General features: G+C 39.3%; 1 protein-coding gene across 1 annotated transcript in view; it reads left to right on the forward strand.

Annotated features, from left to right (window-relative positions):
- Positions 1-18,038, forward strand: part of CNTN5 (contactin 5) — a gene marked incomplete at both ends in the record, with an annotated part of 284,514 nt that overhangs the window by 247,701 nt on the left and 18,775 nt on the right. The window contains one exon of the mRNA XM_083362597.1: positions 2,496-2,730. Coding sequence (XP_083218723.1) covers positions 2,496-2,730 — 235 coding nt within the window. The remainder of the gene's footprint in view (positions 1-2,495; positions 2,731-18,038) is intronic.

Here is an 18,038-nt window from a genome sequence, read left to right on the forward strand (position 1 = left end):
CCTCTCTCTCCCTTTTTCCTTTCTTTCTTTTTCTTTTTCTTTCTTTCTTTTTCTCTTTCTTTCTCTTTCTTTCTCACTCTCTCTCCCTTTCTTTTTCCTTTCTTTTTCCTTTCCTTTCTTTCTTTCTTTTTCTCTCTTTCTTTCTCTCTTTCTCTCTTTCTTTCTTCTTTCTTTCTTTCTTTCTTTCTTTCTTTCTTTCTTTCTTTCTTTTCTTTCTTTCTTTCTTTCTTTCTTTCTTTCTTTCTTTCTTTCTTTCTTTCTTTCTTTCTTTCCTGTTTGCTTGCTTGCTTTTCTTTATTCGTTTCTGGTAGAAGCCTGGCTACTTTCATAGAGTGGCTTTTGAATTACTGTTTAATAGCTAGCTTTTTTTTCAACACTCAGAAAACTTTTAACAATCCCATGGCTGAAATCAGGTGCTGTCATGACACTAGTCCTATGAATATATGAAAATGAAGGCTTCCAAAGATATCAATGGGATACAATGCAAAAGAAATAAGCAGATTTTGTGCCTAAACTACAGTCCACAGCCTATGAGCCACATGTTGATATTTCAACACTTCCAGATCACACAATCAAAATTGGATGTTGTCATTTTGGCTGTTTGGGGAGAGTTGTAAGAGTGTAGATGGAAATGAGTTGGTTCTTGGGGGCCTCACATTCCCTTTCCTACCTTATCCCTCTCTCTCAAAACTCTCAAAGAACAGATAAAATCCTTCCAGTGATGTATCATTATCATGGTAACAAAGTTGGAGGCCAATTTGTGGCCTCAAACATTCAATTATCCACTGTTCCCTAGACATTATTGGTTGGTTGCATAGTCAGTCAAATGTTTAGACTAGAATTTGTCTCCTCTTTTCCCCAACCCACAGTTTGCTGTAGGAGGAAATGTTACATCTACATAGATCCTAGGTAGGTCTTGTAAATGGTAGTAGGAGTATAATGCTTATCAAGGAAGTCTTTTGATTTACCTTGAAATTATGCTGCCTACTAGCAAGAACGTTGTAACCTGTGTGATATATATCCTGGAATCACATTTTGAAATGTCAGGCAATAATTACACATACTGTATGCCAGGAGTTATTTTTTTTAATGGACCTTCCAAGAAATTGCTGCTGAAAAAATAAAAAAGCAAAATTCTAATTACTAGGTAAACATTGAACATTTTAATAGGAATTGAACAAGGAAGAAAAGGAAGAATCTAACAAAATTTTTTGCCATACTGCAGTGATATTTTCACTGCAAGGTTCATATAAAATTGCTATACAATCTTTTAAGGTTACTCAAAATAGGCTAACTGCAGAATCAGAATTTAGTAGTGAGAAAATCTTTAAGCCATTGGGCAAAAGTGCAAAATGGCACCCAGGAGCCAAATTAAGTCACTTATCTCTTTGGTGATGATGATCATGATAAAGATGATATATCTTTGCATACTGTGAAAGAACTGTGACTCTCTGAATAGGATGTTTGCTCAGCTTGCCAGGTGGTTAATTATTAAATGTTAAGGCTCTGTAAAGCTTTGATTCAAAATTCAATTAGAAGGTGATTTGATTGAGTCCCACCATTAAAGGGCCAAACTGAATTGCTGAATTGAATCAGCATGTCATGTCAAGAGCCTTGCAGTCAATTTTTTTTTATTCAGTGGGGTTTTGGCCATACTCTCAATATTGTTTATTAAATTAAACTGTCAGAATCAAATATGTTTAATGCAACAGTTTTGAATCAATTATACAAATTAGAACTTAGGTGATTTAATTAACTATGGAGTGGCAATTTCTTTTCTTAGGGATCTTTATATTTAAAACAAACACAAATTGGACAGGACTTCTGTTTAAGCAGGCTTTCAAAAGTTGGATGCTCTCCAAACATGTGAACTTCAACTCCCAGAATTCTTAGCAAAGGTTCTCTGAGAATTCTGTGAGCCACATAATTTGAAGTTACTCCAACTGATGATGGCTGAAATACAGCATATAGCTAAATAGAGCATCATCTTCTGCAACATAGCATAAGTGATGACTCTAAAAGTTATGCATAGAGTAGGTACAGAATGACACTGGTTTTTAAGAATTGCACTTTCATAGTTTCCTAAACTTACACTTTCTTCCATGAGGGGAAGGGGAACAAGAAGCAGCCTCCATTAAAGCTAAACAACTTGTTCAAATTATTCCTCTCTTGCATGAATTGGAAAAATCCCAAGGATTTTTTTTTTATTTGATTTGATTTTAATTTCTACAGCCGCCCATCTCAGCAAATGATTGGATGGCTCAGAATTCAAAGCATACATTACAATTAAAATTAAAAAAATAATAATTTTAAAACATTAAAACAGTAAAAAATATTAAAATGTCTAATTTGTAGTACTTGCAAAAAGTAAGATATCTGCCCTCTTAACAATATAGCCAGGAGGAAGGGCCTTTGGTGCATGTACCCTCCCAGACTTGGGAACATAGCCAGGCTTTATGAAATAAATAATAATAAATGAACACGTTTTTCTTTAGCCAGTCTCCGAAGAATTTCAGAATGGGGAAGGCTTTGGATACATTGTGGCTTTCCGACCAAATGGGACAAGAGGCTGGAAAGAAAAAATGGTCACGTCTTCTGATGCCTCCAAGTTCATCTACAGAGATGAAAGTGTGCCTCCTTTGACTCCATTTGAAGTGAAAGTTGGAGCATATAACAACAAAGGTGATGGACCGTTCAGCGCAATTGTTGTGATCAGTTCTGCTGAGGGAGGTGAGTACATCAAGCCCGAAGATCAGCTGCATCTTCTAAGTCTTAGCCATGGACCTTGCCTAGCTCAGAGGGGTGACAGATATGGAGCTGAAAGTTGTTTGCTGAATACAGTAAGAGTGCTTGATGATGGAGTCAAAGCATGTGTGAAAACAAATAGAATCATTAGTGAATCTTCAACACTGGGCAGTGAACATCAATCCCCTTGGTTGTTTTAATGTAAATAGAATTGAGCTGGAAGGGACCTTAGAGGTCTTCTAGTCCAGTCCCCTGCTTAAGCAAGAGAACCTACACCACCTCAGACAGGTGATTATCCAGTCTTTTCTTAAAGATCTCCAGTGATAGGGCGCCCATGATTTCTGGGGGTAAGCTGTTCCACTGGTGGATTGTCCTCACTGTCAGGAAGTTTCTCCTTAAATCCAGTTTGCTTCTCTCCTTGTTCAGTTTCCAACCACTGTTTCTTGTCCTTCCCTCTGGTGCTCTGGTGAACAACCTGACCCCTTCTGCCTTATGGCAGCTCCTCAGATACCAGAACATTGCTATCACGTCTCCCCTATTTCTTCTTTTCTTTAGACTAGCCAAACCCAAGTCCCGCAGTCATTCTTTGTATGTTTTAGCCTCTAGGCCTTTGATCATCCTAGTTGCTCTTCTCTGAATTTTTTCCAAACTCATAAAGACTGTTTGTAGTCACAACAGAGTTGTGTTGATTGAGAATATGATTGTAAAAACAGCTTTGAATGAATATTATATCATATATTTCCGTGTATAAGACTCTATTTTTTCCTCCAAACACCCTGTTCAAAAATCAGGTGCATCCTATACAAGTGCAGCATCTTATACATGGAAAAATAATGCTAACCTCCACAGCCCAGGGCATGCTTGTGTAGGTTGCCATGCTACCTGGTGCAGGTGTCAAGCCCCTGTGGGCTTGCCACTAACGGGAGGGGTGAGGGGGCAAGATCGTTGGCCAGCCAAACTTCCAGATTTGCCGGCTCAGCTGTTTGGTGCTCCGCTGAACAGCTGATCAGTGCAGAGAAACTCGCATGCCAGAGCGTCTTATACAAGGGTGCGTCTTATAGATGGAAAAATACGGTACTCATTTTTTGTCCCCTTTTTGGGACAAAAAGGATTTTTTTCTTTTAACAACCTTGTAGTCCCTTCTGAATGGAGCTCGAGCATTTACTGGCCAGATGCCCTTCCTGACGCCTATGGATCTGAAAATTGATATGTAGTTATCTTTCCCAGGAAAAATGGAGTGAATGATTTCTAAGCTATAGATTAAAAATGAAAGGAACTGCAGAAATTAGATGCATTTGTGTACCTTGATAGCCTGTTTACTAAAGATGGGTATAATGGATGGAAAGATGTATGCATTTCCAATGTTACATGGAAGTGAAAAATGGCAAGAAACATAAAAGAAGCTGAATGCAGCAGGAATTGGGTATATAGTAAAAAAAGTGTGGTAAAACAAGAAGAGATAAGGTTAAGAATATGGCTAAGAATGAATGGGTGCTGAATCATTGAGACACAAATGAGTAACCACCATATATTAAAAAAAAAAGTATGTTGAAGGGATGTGGTCGGATACGGAGTATGAATTAGTCCTAAATCACAAACTAAACCTATGAAGGAAGAAAGAATGGAGTTAAATGAAAAACCAAGAAAGTTGGTGGCTGGATAGAACTAACAGAAAAAGAGAGGTGAAAATTTTAAAGGATTAAAGGTAATGTGTGATGAAGGACATAATAATATAAAGTTGGAAGGGACCTTGGAGGTCATCTAGTCCAACCCCCTGCTCAGGCAGGAAACCCTATACCATTTCAGGCAAATGGCTGTCCAGTCTCTTCTTAAAAACCTCCAGTGTTGGAGCATTCACCACCTCTGGAGGCAGGTTGTTCCACTGGTTAATTGTTCTAACTGTCGGGAAGTTTCTCCTTAGTTCTAGGTTGCTTCTCTCCTTGTCTAGTTTCCATCTGTTGCTTCTTGTCCTGCTTTCAGGTGCTTTGGAGAATAGCTTGACTCCCTCTTCTTTGTGGTAGCCCCTGAGATATTGGAACACTGCTATCATGTCTCCCCTCACTCTTCTCTTCGTTAAACTACACATACCCAATTCCAGCAACCGTTCCCTATATGTTTTAGCCTCCAGCCCCCTAATCATCTTGGTTGCTCTTCTCTGTACCCTTTCTAGAGTCTCGACATCTTTTTTACATCGTGGTGACCAAAACTGGATGCAGTATTCCAGGTGTGGCCTTACCAAAGCATTGTAAAGTGGTATTAGTACTTCACTTGATCTTGATTCTATCCCTCTGTTAATGCAGCCTAGCACTGTGTTGGCTTTTTTGGCAGCTGCAGCACACTGCTGGCTCATATTGAAGTGATTGTCTACTAAGACTCCGAGATCCCTCTCACAGTTACTACTATTGAGCAAGGTACCACCTATACTATACCTATGCATTTGATTTTTCCTGCCTAAATGTAGAACCTTACTTTTTTCACCATTGAATTTCATTTTGTTAGATAGTGCCCAGTGTTCGAGTCTGTCCAGATCCTCCTGTATCTTAAGCCTATCTTCTGGAGTATTGGCTATTCCTGCCAGCTTGGTGTCGTCTGCAAATTTGATGAGTTCCCCATCTATCCCCTCATCCAAATCGTTAATGAAGATATTGAAGAGCACTGGGTCCAGAACAGAGCCCTGGGGCACCCAGGGGCACATGTAGGGGATACAAGCAAGGGAAGGTTACAGAGATAAGAACATACTGAGCAATCTAGTAAATGGAGTTGGCATAAGTTTGATTTAGCTATATAGGTAATCCTTGACTTACAACAGTTCATTTAGTGCAGGGGTTCCCAAACAGCAGTGCTCACACCCCCTGGGGATACGAGATGATATTCCAGGAGGTGCAAAAACTTGGGTTTTCAAAATTATAGTGTATATACGTAATTTATTGCCATTATTTTGAAGTTTTGTAAGGGGTGCAAGAATATATCAGAAGCGTTCTAGGGGTGCGGGGTATAGAAAGGGTTGGGAGCTGCTGATTTAGTGACTGTTCACTGAAAAAAGTGACTTATGTCCATTTTTCACACTTCTAACTGTTGCAGTATCCCTGTGGTCACATGATCAAAATTCAGATGCTTGGGAACTGACTTATATTCATGACGGTTGCAGTGTCCTGGAGCTGTGTTTACGACCTCCTGACAAGCAAAATAAATGGGGAAGGCAACTTTACTTAATAACTGTGTTATTAACTTAACAACTGCAGTGATTCACTTAGCAACTGTGGCAAGAAAGACCGCAAAATGGGGCAAAATTCACTCAACAACTGTCTTGTTTAGCAACAGAAATTTTGGGCTCAGTTGTGCTCATAAGTCAAGGACTGCATAACGTTTCTTTTACTTACTTTATACTTTAATTTATTGGGGTTATTACATCTTGCTGCCTATTGCTCTTTGCATAATGTCAATGTGGCATGTGTCAATATGGCAATCTTTTACTTATAGGTGCTATGTTTCTGAGCATTGCTGCACTCTACAGCTAAACCCTAATCTGTTATTGGCAGTACAAAAAAAGCTTCATGAACACTAAACTCAGCACCACAGGCCCTTAACTATATAACTAATGGCCTAACAGCCTAGATTGTTTTGGCAATTATGTGTGCATGGAGATGGTAAAGTTTGGCTGCATTGTAGGTAAACTAATATGGATTAGATTTGTAAGGTTTTCCATGACCACTTGCAACACAGACAATAACGGCTGCTAAAAAGGAATGAAATGCATCTGTTTAGCTGATAGATAGCTTTTCCATAACCCATCTCATAAACCTAGATAAAAATATTTTAGCTGAAAAGTTAAAATGTTAAAAGGTAAAGGATTCCCTGTCCAGTCATGTATGACTATAGGACACAGTGCTTCTCTCTGTTTCTTGCTTGATGAACCCAGCGTTGTCCAAAGAAATTTTCCGTGGTCATGTGGCCAGCATGGCTATATGCCAAAGGCACATGGAACACTCATACCTTCCCACTAAAGTGGTCCCTATTAATCTACTCACATTTGCATGCTTTAAAACTGCTAGGTGGGCAGAAGCTGGGGCACATAACAGGAGCTGACCCCGTTGCGTGGAACTTGGGTGTTGAACCTGGGTTGTAAGCTCAGCATCTTTAACTGCTAAGCCATCAGACCCCCTTACAAGAACATCTTTTTAATTTGTCATCAGCACATTTCACAGTTTTATTCTCAAGATGAAATGTTCATGTTATCTCAGGACCCAGAGTAAATTAAACTATATGTGACTTTGCAATTAGGGCTTTCAACAATGCACCATTAAATTTACTAGCTGTAGTGCTGTACATAGTGAGGCTCCATAAATCTTAGCAACTTTCATTATGGGCAAGATAGAAGCCATTCTTAGTAAACAATTTTCTCTTCTTTATGCTTATATTCTGACTATTTTATAGAATCTCAAATTACCTATTCCTAGCAATCAGGTTGTTGCTATTTCAAAAATAATTTTTCCCTCCTGACTATTCTGCATTTACTGGAGTCTAACTGTCTGCCTTCCATGCACTTTGTACCAACTTTGAAAATAATATCCCAATGATAACTAAACCAAAACTTCTCCTGTGGAAAGAGGATCTTTTAAAAACGTTCTTAGTGTTGGATTAAAAGTGGTCCGATTGTTTAAGATTATCTCATCCCTTTATCTATTGCTTGACATCCATACTGCTAAATAATTTTCTAGAAGAATGAAATGTTTCAAAGGCAAGTGAACAGGGAAAGCATATGCATGAATTCAGTGTTCATTGTTATCAAGTGATAGTTGGAACTGGACCATACTAGATGGTCATCTAATTTATGATGTAACCTCTTGTGGATTTGGATCCTTCTGGATTCGAGTCCCACCAGGCTCAAGGTTGACTCAGCCTTCCATCCTTCCGAGGTAGGTAAAATGAGGACCCAGATTGTTGGGGGCAATTAAGCTGACTTTGTAATAATGCCGCTTGGGGTGTGTGTGAAAGCCCTAATAAGCAGGCATATACATAGAATGAAGGCTACTGCTAAGCTTGTAAGCCGCCCTGAGTCTTTGGAGAAGGGCGGGATATAAATGGAATTAAAATAAATAAATAAATAATTTCAGTGGGACATTGGAAATAAAAGCAGCATCATGGATGTCTCTGTTCATGGTCACAGATTTGAAAAAAGGGAAAGTAGATCCCCTGTATTTTAATTCAATTTTTTTTAAAAAAACACCTCATGGAGTTGAACAGAAAACTAGTTTACTACAGGCAACGCCTGGGTTGAGAGTTTCAAAGCACCAGAGGGCAGGATAAGAAGTAAAGGGTGGAAGTTCATTAAAGAGTGATTAAACCAAGAAGCAAGGAGAAGTTTTTTGTAAGTGAGAACAACTAATGAATGGAATAGCTTGCCTTCTGGAGTTGTGGGTACCACATCACTGGAGGTTTTCTTTTTTTTTAATGATGAATGAACCTTTATTATCAAAGTACAACATGTATACATTGAGATTGGCTGAGCCTCCCTTTGCGCGCCCCCCACAACTCACAGTGACAACAAACCCACCATCTTGTTACACCATGTGAGCTAATTGCACAACACACCGGCCTCGCAAGTCAATCATACATAGTTATTTCCCGTTCAGGAGCCTGACAGCCCATGGATAGAAGCTGTTCTTCAGCCTGTTGGTATAGCTGGCTATGCTCCTGTATCTCCTACCCGATGGTAGGAGAGTAAAGAGGTACCGACCAGGTTGTGAGTCATCCCTGAGAATTTTTCTCACTCTTCCAAGGCAGTGAGCCCTGGCAATGTTTTGTGCTGTGCTCACCACCCTCTCTAATATCTTCCTATCCGGGGCTGTCAGGCTAGCATAGTAGACCGATAAAAGAACATCATTAGCCGTTGTTCTACCCTGTTCTTCCGCAAGACCCTGAGGGAGTCTCTGTTGCGCCTTTCAAAAATAGACTGGGCAGCCATTTAACTGGAATGGTATAAGGCTTCTGCCTTGAGCAGGTGGTTGGATTGGAGGACCTCTGATGTTGCTTCCACCCACACGATTCAATGGTCTATGAAAAGTCAAGGACTGCCTATCCTGTAATTTGTTTTATGGTTATGTATGTGTATGTTTGCCTTTATTTTCAGACTGATTTCAAAATATGAAGTAACAGAGAAAGAAAGAGCAGTACCAGTAAATATAGTCAGTCTTCTATTTACTTCCTTGTATTTTACCTTTTATGAAACTCTCAAGAAAGCTAGATCAGGGGTGTCAAACTGCCAGCCCACGGGCCGGTTGCATCTTATGGAGGCTGCACCCATCCCAGCTCTGGCAATGCAAAAAAAGTTGTGATACATCACAACACATCATTTGATGAGTTTGACACCCGTGATCTAGATCAGGGGTCCCCAACCTCGGGTCCATGGGCTGGTACCAGGCCGTGGTATGCCAGTAACCGGGCCGCACAAACAAGCAAAGCCCCATTTGTAGGATGCAGGCGGCACACAAAACCATGCCCCCTCCGGTCCACGGAAAAACATCTCTCCATATAACTGGTCCCTGGTGCCCAAAAGGTTGGGGACCTCTGATCTAGATAATGATCTCTCTCAGAATTTGAACTGTGATGGGGCTGGAGACCTGAACTTCTACCAGTCTCCATCCCTTCAGTTGCATCTCCTGAAGAAAAAAAACTTCAGAGGAGGAATTCCTTCATGATGCTCTTGAATTTAATGAGAACGTGCAGAATTCTGGAGTAAGGATCATATCCTGAAAGGCAGAATATTGACACAGGCCCATTTGCAAAGTAACTGCAAGAAGAACTTGTGTCTGCTCTGGATGAAATTAAGCAAAAGCAAATTTCCTTTGCTTAATCTGAAAGGTAGAAAAAAATGCAAACGAGTTCCTTTGCCTGGCCCTAGTCATGTCTCTTCACTCTGTCTTTCAGCACAACAACCATAGCTGATTTACTAGTGCATTACCATCCCCCTTCCCTCCTCTGCCATTCATAGCAACATTGAAATTTAAGTTGCCAATTCAGTAAAAAGTTGTACTTTCTTCAATGACTTTAAAAAAAAAAAAACTAAAATAGAACGGAGAATATCTTCTTTCATTAGTACCCACAGGCCCTTGGGAAACAGCACATACTGTATAATCTCTACAGCTCTGGCATATCCCCCATCCCATTCCATCATCATCAACCACTCCCTGTTTATTCACAAAACTCCAGCTGCTCTGCCAGTTCATTACAACTACGCCATTTATATTCATGAACCTGAAAATGTCTTTTCAAGCTTTTAATCTAATCAAGCCCATATTCGATCAATCAGCCTGTCTGTTTCCTACCTCCACTGTAAGAGAGCTGTTGGGGAGATAATTAATGTCTGCACCACCAAACATGGCATGGTCTTCAGCAAAATGTACAGCAAGCATTATCCCATTAACATTTAGTTCAACAAGTTCACCTGTCAGTGTGTCATCTACAACTTCCTGGGCATGCATTTTGCCACATATCTGCATTCCCTTATAGCAGCTTGAGTCAGACATTACTTTTCCCTATAAGCTATGTTTCTGTTGGGGAGGACCACACTGGAGGTGGCTACTAGATTGATAACAAATCCCATCTTTCCCCCCGCCAGCTCCCTGCTTCCCCACTACCACCACCCGTCCTTTATTCTTGATAGCCTCATTGTTTGCTTTTTCGTTGTTTTGTTCTATCGTTCCATTACTTTGCTACTATGATGTTTGCACTTTTTTTCCATTTCTCTGTTTTGATTGTTGTAAGCACCTACAATAGCGCCATGGTGAGATAGATGGCAAATAAATTTAACAAATAAAAAAGTTGTTACACCTTATGCTTGGGGCCTTGAGATCTTCACACAGATGGGACAATATGCAACTTATCTCAGCATTTTCCTTTGTTCTGTCCCATTCCCCCAAACTCAGTTGGAATAGTCGCTTATTGCACATTAGAAGTTTTCTTGAGTCCAAAATTTCTGTTGCTAAGCGAGACAGTTGTTAAATGAGTTTTGTCCCATTTTACGACCTTTCTTGTAACAACTGTTAAGTGAATCACTGCCGTTGTTAAATCAGTAACACAGTTGTTAAGTGGATCTGGTTCCCCCCATTGACTTTGCTTGTCAGCAGGATGCAAAAGGGGATCACGTGACCCTGCAATTGTCATAAATACAAGTCAGTTGCCAAGCATCTTAATTTTTAACATGTGAGCATGGGGATGCTGCAACGGTTGTAAGTGTGAAAAATGGTCATTTTTTTCAGTGTCATTGTAACTTGGAATGGTTACTAAATAAACTGTTGTACATTGGTGACTATCTGTATATTGCTTTCAATATGTGCCACATGGGGACATGGTGGCTCAGTGGGTTAGCACGCTGAGCTTGTCGATCAGAAGGTCGGCAGTTTGGCGGGTCGAATCCCGAGTGCCACGTAGCAGAGTGAGCGCCTGTTACTCGTCCCAGCTTCTGCCAACCTAGCAGTTCGAAAGCATGTAAAAATGCAAGTAGAAAAATAGGGACCGCTACGGTGGGAAGGTAACAGCGTTCCGTGCGCCTTTGGCGTCTAGTCATGCCGGCCACGTGACCACGGAGACGTCCTCAGACAAATGCTGGCTCTTTGGCTTTGAAACGGAGAGTCAGAAACGACTAGCACGCATGTGCGGGGGAACCTTTACCTTTACCTATATGCCACATGATTTACACAATGGAAGGTTGTACAGTACATATAATCAATATGATATTATGACTAGACTAGACTAGACTAGACTAGACTAGACTAGACTAGACTAGGAGCTGGAAGGGACTTTGGTGGTCTTCTAGTCCAGCCCCCCCCCCCACTCAAGCAGGAGAACCTATACCATTTCAGACAAGTGACTGTCAAACCTCTTCTTCAAACACTCCAGTGATGGAGTGCCACGATTTTTGGAGGCAAGCTGTTCTACTGGTTAATTGTCCTCACCGTCAGAAAGTTTCTCCTTAACATTCTTTTTTTTTCTTTTTTCTCATCTCTGCCCATCTCATTGTTTGATTTGTTTTCTTGGGATTTATGATTAGTTTTGGGTTCTAGAGATTCTAAAGATTGGTCACCCTTCCCCCTCAATTTTAGTTTAAAGCCCTCCCTATTATATCAATATAATAATATAAAGACAAACTTCTATCTGTTACTGTCTTACTTTTTCCATTACATGCTTTTTGTCAGCTATCTGAACATATTTCTCTCTGCCTGTTCTTTTGGCTAAGTCACTCTGTGCTCAATTCTTTTGTTGTACTGTAAGGGCTTAAATAAAAATTCATTTGCATGATGAATTAGTGCAATTTGCACATTCTTTTATCTCTCTCTCCTGCACAGGTATGCATCTGCATGCCTCTGTGTATGTGTGTATTCCAACATACAGGTTTACAGAGTGTTGTTTTGTTTTTTGTTGACATTGAGTTGTCAGCACTTTAATTGCCTCTTCTTCTACAGCTGTAAGCAGATCAGGGGATATTTCATCAGCTTCCAGTGCTTTCCTGTTTGACAGCAGGTGTATTGCCTATCATACATCACTTTGCATTGGAATTAATTCTGAACAAATACTTTTCCTTTGCAAATTTTCTATCATATGATATAATGGTGATATAATGCCATTTGTAAATTATGACAGTGTAAGCTTTCCATATGATTTAACTTCCTTTGCTTCCATTAGATCTTTTCCACGATAACCTTCAAATGTACATTTTCCTATAATTTACCTCATCTTAAAAGCACCTCTCCTTTTCTTTTTTTCTTATTTTCTTCTGTTAATTTACATCCTTTATTATCATAATTTAATAACAGAACCATAGAATTGGAAGGGACATTAGCGGTCTTCTAGTCCAATTTTTTGCTTGAGTAGGAAACCCTATACAATTTCGGACAAATAGTTATCCAATCTCTTCTTTAAAATATCCACTCATAGCTTTTGGAGGCAAGTTATACCAATTCTTGCTTGGAAAGTTGTTTGATGTTAGAAGTTCAGTACTGTTGTTATATATCATTCTTGTTGCTCAAAGCTTTCATCCACCATTTCTTTTGGGGGTAGGGTAGTGGTGAAGTCATAATTTGTGTGTGGGTGCATACCTTCATGTCAGTCTTAACTCCTGGCAACAGCCTAGACAGGTCTCTGTAATTTTCTTGGAAAGATTTCAGAATTGGTTTGCCCTTGCCTCTTTCCTAGGGTTGAGAGAGAGTGACTGGCCCAAGGTTACCCAGCTAATTCTGTGACCACAATCTAGCCTACTTTTAGTCCAGTGTTTCAACCACTATACAACTAGCTTTTATTATTCAAAAGGTTGAAAATATTTTTTCTCCTTCAGTTTTCATAATATTTCCTTAATTTTTTGCATAGTTTCTCAAGTTCTTTCATATGGTAAGCAAATTGAATCTGTCCCTTAAATTGGTTTCTATCTGTATCTTTTGCCCAGACCAAATCCTGCTAGAACATCTATTCTTTTCAACTTTCTAAGTTTAAATCTGTTTTCCAATCACCCATTTGTAGTATTGTCACATTTATTGCCTCTTGCATTTTGCCATAAAATCCTTCAGTGTCCATAACTATTGGAAGGTACATAGATCGGTATAGCACTGATAGTTACCAGGTCTAATAAATATAATTAAAGCTATTCTGATTTAAAAAGACCTATTCCAGTATATCTAAAATTATTTAGTCATACAATTTCCAATTTAGTATATTTCATTTCCAGTCCAACAATTACATATTTTCCTCACTGTGTGCTTTTCATACTACATGTTCCAACTGTATGCAACCTTGTAAATGCAGCCGCGTGAGTTGTGATGGGGGTTTCCCGATACTCCCACGTAACGCCTCTTCTCCGCGAGCTGCATTGGCTTCCAGTTGCCCTCCGTGTGAGATTCAAGGTGCTGGTGATGACGTATAAAGCCCTAAATGGCATGGGTCCAGATTATCTCAGGGAGCACCTGCTGCCAGCATCAACTTCCCATCATCCTGTGCGCTCCCACAGGGAGGGCCTCCTCAGGGTCCCGTCGGTCAGGGAATGCCGGCGGGCGATCCCCAGGGGGAGGGCGTTCTCCGTGGGCGCCTGCCCTATGGAATCAATTGCCGGTGGAACTCCGGATCGCCCCCGACCTTTGTTCGTTTCGCCGGGACATAAAAACCTGGCTTTTTGAGTTAGCTGGCCTAGACTGAGGGGTTTTAAGGTTTTTAAATTCTAATTTTAAATTTTGGGGCTATTGATTTAATTTTATTTTAATTTTTATATTGTATTGTTTTAATTTTGCCCTGTAAACTGCCCTGAGTCCTTTGGGGAAAGGGCGGTATATAAATTGAATTAAATAAATAAATAAAATGAAGTATTCCGATACTTGGTTTGGGTCTACACATTTCATCATTTCCAAAAAAAAAAAAAAAACCTGGTGAAAACTTTCACTGTGTCCTAATACAGATAGTCCTCAATTTATGTCTGCAATTGGTACTGGAACTTCCGTCACTAAGCAATGCGGCCATCAAGTGGGTTATGCTAGATTTTACAACCTTTTTTCACATGCTTTCAAATGGCAATCACATGACCCTGAGACTTCCCAGCTGTAGTAAAATATACCTCAGTTGCTCAGTGCCTGAATTTTGATCGTGTGACTTCAGAAATGCTCCAGCGGACCTAATGATGAGGACTCATTTTTTTCAGCACCAAAGTAGCTTCAAACGGTTATTAAAAGAATGGTTAGTGTCAAGGACTATATCTATAATTAGAGGTCTGTCATCCAACTTGGGAGTTTCATAATCGTGCACTCAAATTCATCTTACAACAGAGAAATAGTTTGCCATTTCCTTCTAGCAATTTTACTTAGATCTGTTGATCCTTCTGCCCTCAACCCCACTATGGATTAGCTTTGACTGCATCTCTCCCTTTCTGACCTGACAGACAATTGTGACTTTACTGAGAACACATATTTTCACCATATTAAACTGCAAATTAAACTAGTTATTTCCTAGGAGGAAATACATGTTGTGGAGTTCAACAAATCTAATGGCTATTCTGTTTGCACAGGAATCTGCCAACTATCAAGAAACAATTGTTTAGTGAAATATCCAAAATTACTCAAAGAAACCATGATTGCTAAATTGGTATGAAACTGACCATTTCTTTTTCTACATTAGAAGTATCACAAATTTCCTTTTTTAGCATTTAGAATTAAATGGTAAACTAAATGAATTCAGGTTTTTTTTAGATACTCAATACTGCACACTAAATACAGAACTCCAGATGTTGGAAACTGGGGTATAGCTTGAAATATGTTAGAGGCTATAACATACTGTAAATATTAGTTATAAACTATTAGAACTCTTCATCCATAGGGTTCTGCACAGATATTGCTGGAAATTATTAATGCATTAATAAAAAGTTATGATTATTACACTGGCAACAATTAGAGAAAAATCTAATTAATCCATCTATTTCAATTTTAGTGTTAGTCAAGCAACATTCAGCAGTATATGGAATAGCAGGCTATTTCAATATATATTCCAAATCAATATACATTTTCAGAAGCTTATATTTTATCTTATTCATAGATTAGTGCATTCTCATAAAAATTACAATTTAGTATCTAGTATCAATGAAACTTCAGTAAATACTTGCAACTTGTGAAAAATACACATTGATATGTTGAAGAAATATACTGTCCCAAAGGTGCTTTTTCAAGAGGTAACTGAAATTTTCCTTGTTTTTCCTTGAAGATATTTGTTTTTCTATGAAGATGTTTCGAGAGAAGCAAAACCTCTTCAAGGAAAAACAACAAAAAAGTCCATTTGCCTATTGAAAAAGCACGTTTGGGACAACCATGACCTGAATGACTGAGAATCTCCATAGATAAGTAATATACTGCTTCAATTGCTAAGCACATTGATTTGTGCTTTAAATTGTAAGCCGCCCTGAGTCTTCGGAGAAGGGCAGGATATAAATGGGATTAAAATAAATAAATAAAAATAAAAATATTGAAGCAGAGGGAGGGGGGAAAGAGGGAGGGAGGGAGGGAATGAATTTACCTCAGTTCTGAACAATAACGTTGTATGGAAGGGAAATGATTTCTACATTTTTAGATAATTGCCACCCATCACTTTGTCTAGGTCACAAATTATTTATCCCACTGCAACCCTTCCTGATAGCAAAGTAACTGATTCAGTGATAAATCCGATGCAGGCCTTTCACAACACACAACGCTTAAATGTATAAATAGCAAACAAGGTGTTCCTGCTGCCCAGAAAATCGTACCTTGGTGGAAAATATTGAAGCGCATTATTTCTTGCACTGCATAACATTTTCTTGTTTTCTGCTATGAAAACAGGGGAATTTGTTTACTGTATATCATGGAAAAACAAATGTTTTGCACTGCAGAGGTGAGGAGAGATACCAGCCCCCAGGCAAGATGCTCAGCTCAGTGAGAAAGCTTAGATTAAAAAATAAAAACCAGCAATTTTTCTGCACTGAACAACAGGTGTTTTTTTGAAAATTAAAATTCATCAGGGGGGAAAAACTGCAACCCCATTTATTCCTTGTTTATTTCTTTTATCTGTGGTAAGTTGGTTTAACAGAGGGCAAGGGCAACATGAGTAGCATGTTGAATGAGAATCTCAGTTTGGGATCTTCTTGTTGCAAGGTGATCAATGTTTTGTTGTTGTTCATGTTGTTAGTTGCAAAGTTGTGTCCGACTCATCATGACCCCATGGACAACATTTCTCCAGGCCTTCCTGTCCTCTACCATCTTCTGGAGTCCATTTATGCTCACGCCTACTGCTTCAGTGACTCCATCCAGCCACCTCATTCTCTGTCGTCCCCTTCTTCTCTTGCCCTCAATCTTTCCCAGCATGAGGCTCTTCTCCAGTGAGTCCTTCCTTCTCATTAGGTGGCCAAAGTATTGGAGTTTCAACTTCAGGATCTGGCCTTCTAAAGAGCAGTCAGGGTTGATCTCCTCTAGGACTGACTGGTTTGATCGCCTTGCAGTCCAAGGGACACGCAGGAGTCTTCTCCAGCACCATAGTTCAAAGGCCTCAATTCTTTGGTGCTCAGCCTTTCTTATGGTCCAACTTTCACAGCCATACAGTGCAACTGGGAAGACCATAGCCTTGACTATACGCACTTTTGTTGACAGGGTGATGTCTCTGCTTTTTAGTGTGCTGTCTAGATTTGCCATGGCTTTCCTCCCCAGGAGCAAGCGTCTTTTGATTTCTTGGCTGCAGTCCCCGTCTGCGGTGATCTTGGAGCCCAGGAAAATAAAATCTGTCATCAACTTTACTTTTCAGTAAACTCCCTTCATTCAGATTAGAGTCGAGGCAACTGGATGGAGCTGAGGGTTTACTAGCTGGATGTTCTTCCTGATGCCACACAAGAGTTTTCAGGAGATATTTTTTCTTTGCAAACCAGGAGAGAAACGTCTTCCGTTATATATTCAAGATGGACAGTATTTAATATTTTATTGTTATGTATATGTAGGGGTGTGAGTCTATACATATGTTATATATAGCATGTTTTAGATGTGTGTCATGTATGTGTTTCACTTTGAGAGTGGGCAACTAAATTTCATTTTTGATGTGTGCCATTGTGCTCACAGTAAAAAATAACAATAAAGATTATCTTATCTTATCATGTTATCTGCCACTACCGAGGATTGAACTCTCAAAATTCCAACTGGAAGGCACACGTCTTCACCACTAAGCCACCACACCTCTCTATCTTAACCCTTTTTTGTGTTTGGGCTATATCTGCAAGGGCTTAGACAAGAACAGTGTGTTAACCATACGTTTGCAAAAGAACACCACACACACATGCACAAACAGTTAAATTTAGCAATTTGCCATCAAATTTCAGTGGACAAGTTCTCATGGAGCTAAGTTTCTAACATTTCAGGCTGGGTAATACAGGTTATCATTATTTAGTGACCACAGGTACAATAGGGATAAAAAGTAACTCTGTGCCCAATCTTCTCAAGTACAGTCTTCACACATCTGTAAGGTAAAGGAAAGCTGAAGTAAGATCAACACAGTCATGGTTTCATTCAATGATCACTTTGCTTGGTGACCAAGTTGTCAGTCTCAATTGTGGTTGCTAAATAAGGACTATCTACAATGTGATTTTGATTTGAATTAATGTTATAATTGTATACAGTTGGGTGGTTTTTTGCTGTCTTAGAAGTTATATTTAAAATTTTATCAAAATTGTCTCTGTACATTTATTTTAATTCAGCATTTATATTTTGTTTTATTTCTTTTGTAAGAATCATTAGAGCATATACAGTAAAACAATG

Source organism: Vipera ursinii (genome assembly GCF_947247035.1).
Source record: "Vipera ursinii genome assembly, chromosome: 4".
In the NCBI taxonomy this organism is placed as follows: Eukaryota; Metazoa; Chordata; class Lepidosauria; order Squamata; family Viperidae; genus Vipera; species Vipera ursinii.